This window comes from Rhopalosiphum padi, chromosome 1, assembly GCF_020882245.1.
Source record: "Rhopalosiphum padi isolate XX-2018 chromosome 1, ASM2088224v1, whole genome shotgun sequence".
NCBI classification, from domain to species: Eukaryota; Metazoa; Arthropoda; class Insecta; order Hemiptera; family Aphididae; genus Rhopalosiphum; species Rhopalosiphum padi.
Window position 1 is genome coordinate 84,271,734 of NC_083597.1, and position 7,568 is coordinate 84,279,301.

General features: G+C 25.6%; 1 protein-coding gene across 5 annotated transcripts; it reads left to right on the forward strand.

The window, feature by feature from the left end:
* Positions 1 to 2,315: 2,315 nt before the first annotated feature.
* On the forward strand, positions 2,316 to 6,796 carry LOC132931470 (leucine-rich melanocyte differentiation-associated protein-like). 5 transcript variants are annotated; one of them, XM_060997450.1, is made up of 7 exons: positions 2,455 to 2,898; positions 3,042 to 3,208; positions 5,090 to 5,317; positions 5,389 to 5,528; positions 5,614 to 5,728; positions 6,074 to 6,197; positions 6,282 to 6,796. In XM_060997450.1, exons 2-7 carry the CDS (start codon positions 3,155 to 3,157, stop codon positions 6,359 to 6,361), a joined length of 741 nt encoding a protein of 246 aa, XP_060853433.1. In that variant the 5' UTR covers positions 2,455 to 2,898; positions 3,042 to 3,154; the 3' UTR covers positions 6,362 to 6,796. The 5 variants fall into 5 exon arrangements, with proteins under 5 accessions (XP_060853450.1, XP_060853433.1, XP_060853442.1 ...); XM_060997430.1 differs by lacking the exons at positions 2,455 to 2,898; positions 3,042 to 3,208 and adding exons at positions 4,046 to 4,356; positions 4,424 to 4,524; XM_060997441.1 differs by lacking the exons at positions 2,455 to 2,898; positions 3,042 to 3,208 and adding exons at positions 4,051 to 4,353; positions 4,424 to 4,524.
* The last annotated feature ends 772 nt before the right edge of the window (positions 6,797 to 7,568 follow it).

A 7,568-nucleotide genomic window follows, 5' to 3' on the forward strand; every position in this document is an offset into this window, starting at 1 on the left:
CGATGATTACGAGTATATCAATGTATACTTATATTAGTGCAATATTGTAGGACCAGCGGCGTGAATGGATATTTTAAGGGAAATATGATTGTCACTGTCACAGAAGCCCAAAATATTAGGTTTTATCTTTTATATTATATTAGTTTACACACTTATATACAGGTTGTCCCCGTGAGAATTCACTAATGTAAAGTGATGGGTTATTGGAGTATGCATTACTCCTACCAAGTACCACTATCAAAAAGTGAATTCTTGTGGGAATTCCTGTATACACAACATAAATGGCGGTGTTTGTGAGGACATTGGCCTGGTGTTCGTGACATATCTGTATAGACTTTAGACGATGTCTGCCGGTGGTCACAGCTGGGTAGAAGCGGACGAAGCTGTGCACCGCTGAGTCGACACTACCCGTCTACCACAGTATCTTCTGACCTCTACTGGTACTGGTAGTCGATGGTGTTCGTCTGGTGATCGGTATCTGCTAACCATGAGCTTCGTTCATTCGCTTTTCTCTTCTCTTCTCTTACTGGGTTCGCCGCCGATCGTCTGGGTCTTGTTTCTTTTTTTGCTTCGGCTGGTTTTCTTAGTTCTTGCCAGTTTGAAGGTTGAGAGTAGACTGACGATATTCGGTAAACGCACCCGTATTTGTACCCGTTATTGGCGTCAGTTATTAGGACGTTGATTAATCTAGCATTGTTGCTATGGTCTATGACGATGGACTACTGCATTATTCTCACATAATACGAAGTTAAAATAATGCTATTTTTCCTTATTACATAATAATATGTACATATCAATTCTTTTAAAAATCTGAAATACTCAAAATGATTGAAATATTCTAGGTAAATTTGTTAATTAAATATCAATTAACAATAACAATTAAGTAATATATAATACCCAAGTTTGTAATTAAGTTAAGAATTTTCTTAACTTAGTTTGTAACTTGTGTCTTATTTCTTAATGACTCTTATAGTTAAATTAAATGTTGGTATTAAAATATAATATAAATAAGCGCCAAGGGGTGCCGTAACTAGACTACTTGAGGCCTAGCTGTGTGCTAATCAAAATTTAGAGGCCCTATTCGGCCGTATTATACATTTTTCTGAAGCCCTGCAATATAACTATACTTATTATAGTTACTATACTATAGAAGTACTCATACTATTATGAGGCCTGTAGGCCGTGTGTGGTGCACACTCTGCACACCCGGTTTTTACGGCACTGCATATGATGTGTATATAGGTTTGTATACAGTCACTTCTATATAATATATCAGATATTTTTTATTGGAGGGGGGGGCGATACCGGGCGAAAATTTTTTCTGGTGGGGCATTTATGTATGAGTATGACTACTGTCTAGTGTCTACTTGATCACCCATTAATTTGTTAATACCATATTTTTAGGAAAGTATTGGTACAAATTTTTTGGGTATAAGATATAATATGTTATATTTCAAAATACTCGTAAATAATCAAAAAATATACCTAGTTTATTATTATCACAAATGTACTACCTGCTGTAAAACTTCAAATTTCCTCCGTTTTCTTTTATTCGTATGTGGTATGGAACAATACATATAACTTTTTATTTTTTAATGTATGCGATTTTAGAAAGTGTGCTGTTATTTTGTAAGTATTAACTCTATTATAATTATTTATATACGCATATTTAGTATTTACTTCTAAATGTGCAAAAAAATCATATTTAATTCAGTTAAACTTAAAACAATATACGAGATTAGGCTAAAAACTTTTTAAAGTAATTAATACTATTTTATATATTATATAATAATGATTTACAATTTTATTTACTTACATATTTTTAACATTAAATTATAGGGAGGAAAGGGAAGGGCAAAATCAAATGTTGGGGGACACTTGCCCACCCGGAACCCCGTGCAGCGCCGCCCCTGATGAAGGACTGAATTTAGGACACAATGTGATGTTTATATACGAGGTTAGGTTATTAATGACTCCGACCGCGTATTTTTTTTGTGAAGCGAAATCTAAAATTGTTGTCTATTTGATTTATAGCTTCTCTATTTCATGTTATTAAACATCAATTGTAATATAAATATATAATATATAACACTTTATTTAACTTTATTAACCCACTATCCTCTATAGAACTCACCCACGATCCACCCCAGTGGTGGATATAAGGCCCCTCCATTGGCATAAGTTAAATACACATTTAAAATTATTGTCTATTTGTATGTATTTGTTAATTGCTGAAAAAATTAAAGATTGCGTTTTGGACTATGCCCCCTTCCCCCCCCCCCCCAAAAAAAAAATTAATTAAATCCTGGATCCGCCACTGATCCACCCATTCCATTAAAGAACTAAGAAGTGAAACAATCGCATCACATGACGTATGAGTTCGGCGCCACTGTATAGTATTAGTATTATGGTGTGTATACAGTATATTATATAATAATATTAAATTTTGTTTTGACGTTTCGTAGCTAAGTAATAAATACTAAATAGTAGAGTGCCTTGAATCTTGATAGAGACCATAGAAATATATAAACAAGAGACAACATCTCTAAAAACGACATCGCTGTTCGGAGTGCATTCTGGCGGATGAACAATTTTGGATCATTTTTATCAGCACTTTTATCAGACTTTTGTAGCACTTTTACAATGATAACATTTAAAATACAGAAAACTCAAAACTTACTGTATTCATGATCAAAATAAATGTTTGTAAACATAATATAATTATTTAATATTCATTGAACCACCGATTATATGGAAATTATTAATTGAACATTGATAAATTGATAATAATACTATATACAATCAACTATTCAAGATTCAACAATAATTGTATTTATAATAAATAATAGATCTTAGATATTATTTATCAAATATTATAAATAATTTATTACTAATCTAGTGAGTAAACTATTAATTGTATAATATAATTTCAAATTATAATGTTAAAGAATCATAATGTATTATTATAATATTTTACTTAGTTGTTACCAATAAATTATAATTTATACTATAGGTACATAATCTAATATTATATATTGCAGACAAAATAAGAAATATTAACAATATTGTCAATTTATATAATTATCGATAAATATCAATTTTAATTTTTGAGTCGCTTGACATAATTTACATATTCAGTCTAAAATTCTTTGCTATGGATCAAGAGAGTATTACAGACCCACGAAAAATTAACTTTCAAAACAACCGGGTAATGATCATATTATTATTATAACTTAGTTGTAACTCATATTATTAATAAATATCATATTCATTTTTGGCATGTTAATTATAAGCATGTATACTTTGAATATAATCTAAAATATTTAAAGTAAGTAATAAGAAATTTCAAGTATACTATTGGTACATATATTTTAAATTGGTTTTGCATGTATATAGTATATAGTTATTATTTACCAATTTTAATATATAGATATTAGAAAAATAATTATTATATTTAAGTAAATTTAATTATAATTTTATAACACATTGTTATATATAACATACTTTGCTTATTTTCATTATTTATACATTATAAATATATATTCAATATAAAAGAAAAAAATTCAATTACAATTAATTAAATTGGTAAGAATAAAAATGTTTTATTGCATAATTTATTTTAATAGAATTTTAGATTTTATGGTTTCAGCAAAAATTCTTAAAAATTTGCATTTAATTTTCCAAAATTATGTGCCTAAACTAAGTATTATTACGATAATATCTATTTAAAATAATTAAAATTAAAATATTGATACTTAAATGTGTAATCTACTATATTGAAAACTATGTATTATACATAATAGTTAATTTAAATTTTGAGAACTAAAGTTTATTAAATATTGACAATTTATCTTTAATTATAGGATTTTTACATTAAAATTATTATATTATAATAAATCTAATTACCCAAGGCAAACTAGATTCCCTAATTCAAAACATACAATAATATGTGTTCTTTGATTCTTTCTCAATTGCTTCATATCCAAATTTTATTTATTAATATTATTTTTTTTCTATACATTAACTAAGCTAGAAAATAATTAAAAAATATGATTATATAAGGTAAGTATTGATTTTTTTTTAAAATGATAACAATATACCTAACATTACAAGTAATAACTAATAGTAAATGTGTTTACACTTGAATGGGTTCATTCATACATTGATTATATGTTATAACTATGAAACCTTTTATTTTTCTACTGATCAAATTACTTGGACACAGTATTTGAATGTAACTTTAGGCTGACGTTTTAATGGAATTCCTCAAATTACACTTTTTTACACCAGAGCAATGTAAATTTTCATATGCTTTGACTGTCACAACGATGCATGAAACTAAAGTTCTATCAAGTAGTAAGAATAAAAAGATTTAAATATATCTTGTAAGTGAAAATTGGGTTTTCCTTCTTATAATACTCAGGTGGAGGTGTTCATGATGAAAGATCTAATGAAGATAAATTATGCAAATATTCCCATCTATATTATGCTGTTAATAGGGATTCTACCAAGTTCAAATCTCAGGTAACACGAGTAATAAGTACATTACTTAACCTAATCTAAAATTATTATATTTAAATTAGAAATATATAAATTTAAAATTTGTTGTTGATTAGCAAAACTATATTATTATTAATATAAATTTAATAATAGGTTTAATTTGTTTTATTCTAAATATTGTATGAGTTATAATTATTTTACTTTATCATATTTAATATGCTACTGACAAACACAATATATTGTAATTGTAGAGTAGAGACATTTGTTGAAACCTTATTAGGTGATTTAATAGTTTACTTTCTTATTTCCTATACCTAACAATCACTGATTAATAATTTATTAACAATTATAAAAAATTATTTACTTATACAGTTCCCCAACTTTGTAAAAATGAAGTGACCCTCCTCATACAAACATTGTATATTGGTTGTCATTACTACTTTTCTACTAAATTAAGTGAAGAAATAGTAATATAATATTGATTTTGTATACCGTATATTAAATATGTTTAAAACATGTATGTAATATTCACATAACACTAAAATAAAATGAATCCAGAGCTAATATTACAATTGTGATTGTTTTTCAGTTGTGTTATGTTGGCCAAGATGTTACAAGTATTCCAGAAGTACTGGGGAAAATGTATGGATCCAAAGTCAGGTCTTTAGATCTGAGCTTCAATAGTTTGACTACTTTAAATCATTCTGAACTATTTCCTGATTTAGAAGAACTTGTCTTAGATAACAATAATCTAGATGATACTATTAAATTACCTTATTTACCACATTTACATATACTCTCAATGAATAATAATAAAGTAATATTTTGATAATTACATATAAATAGTATACTAAAAATATTAAAATTGAATATATTTTACTTGTTTAGATCACAATTTTAGAAAACTTGGTAACCCAGATAAAATATAATATGCCTTCTTTAAGATTTCTCAGTTTGATTGGAAACAAAGCTTGCCCAACACAGTTAATAGATTTTGAAAAAGATGAAAACGATTATAATAGATATAGGTTATTAAAATATTTTATTAGAAATCATAAAATAAATAACACACTGATCAATAATTATCATAGTAAATATATATTTTTGTTTTAGGTATTTTGTTTTACATTATTTACCAGAACTGAGATTTCTTGATTCAAGACCAGTTACTAATGAAGAACTAGATACTGCATTAACTAAAGGCGAATTCACAAAAATCATACGCCCAGTAAGTATGGTAGAATCTTGTCGTCATATAGAAAATGAAAAAGTGTAAATTTTTATTTATATTTTTTTTAATGTTTTAGTTCATATTAAATAATTGTAAAACTAAACAAATTTAAAAAACTTTACACCTTTATCACTTTTTGTATGATGAAGAGAGATAGATAAAAACATTGCATAAATTACTAATTTTATATTTTTATCTGGTATATATATATATAAATATTTATGAATTTTAATTAAGTAAAATATCTGTGTATAATATCCTATTTAGTATTATAAAATTTGTGTTTTCAATATTTAACTATAAAATTATTAAAAAAATACATAATGTTTAATTTAATTTTAGCGTCTTGAAAATGAACCACTTCGATTTGATTGGAAATTATCTCTTGGATCCCAATCTCGAGCAGATACTTCAAGTATTTTTTCCCCGCTTTCTGTTTCACCAACACAAGAAATACATCATCAAGGTATTTTTACTAGAAAAAATATGGTTTATCTATTTGTCTGAAGTACACTTGCAATTTATTTTATTTTATTTACATTTTAATTAGCTGCATATGGTCGACGTCGATACCGTTATGCTGGAAAACATTCAGAGGGCAACCGTTTTATTTTAAATAGAGATTTATAAAGTTTTATAACAATATTTTAACATTAATTTACAAGATTAAAGATATAATATCAATTTTTATATATATTAACATAAATAATTTTATGTAATTGACTTTCAAGACATATTAATTTATTTATAACCTTAGTAATTATTATATTTCTACAGAATTATATATTTTAGTTAATAATAGTTTGTGTAAAATGTTAGTGAACTTAAATTGAATTTATTAAAACTGTAAAAACCAAATTTTACCTAATTCATAGTTAGTATATATTACGTATCATATATTAATTAGTACAGATATGTTTAACTTATGTTTACAAAATCACACTTAATTGTTTTGTTTTGGTTATTTTGATCTTTTATAATATATTTTTATTCTTGAGAATTATACATGTAATTGATCTGTAATATTTTTATTTAATATATATTTTAAAATATTTTGATTTTAAATTATTTTTTATTTTTGGCTATCATCACATATTAGAGTAGAACATTGTTTCAATTTTAAAAATTGAGTATGATTACTAGTAGCAAATCAAATCTAGTTGGTGTTTTAGAAAAAGTACTTAAAATTAAAGTCATATTGTCTTATTATCTGCCAAAGTATAACAAGTGCTTCATCCAGTTAAAATGAGAACACTTATTATGTTTAGCATGTTCTATACAAAATAGGGAAATATCTTCAAAATAAGAAATAAACAGTGGTGTGTGTCTGTTGGTAATCTAATATTAAGCATACATTTATTTAGAACAATATGAATGTGGTGGCATTATTTGAGTGTATAATTCTTGTTCATAAAATCATAGTATTACATTTTTGAAAATTAATATTACGGGTTATTATACAGATTATGATCACACAAAATTCAACATACTATTTTAGTTTCTAAATTTTTAACATTTGGAGACAACATTTTTTGTGGGTACCTACCTGCTTATAAAAGTATATGGGTATTTAAATACAAAAAAATATCTTATACTAATAATATTTACCTATATAATTTTTTTACAAACTAAATCTTGTATATTAATTATTTTAAATTTGTCTTTAATTTATAATTTACATGAGTACATTTAGTGTATATTGAATGCATTTGTTTTTGGTCAACTGTAAATAAAATCTTAAAATTAATAATTTATATATAATAATATAATAAGTAATATTTATTCTTAAATCATGTTTTAATTATAATGTCCAAAGTTTATGTATCGTATTTCCGGT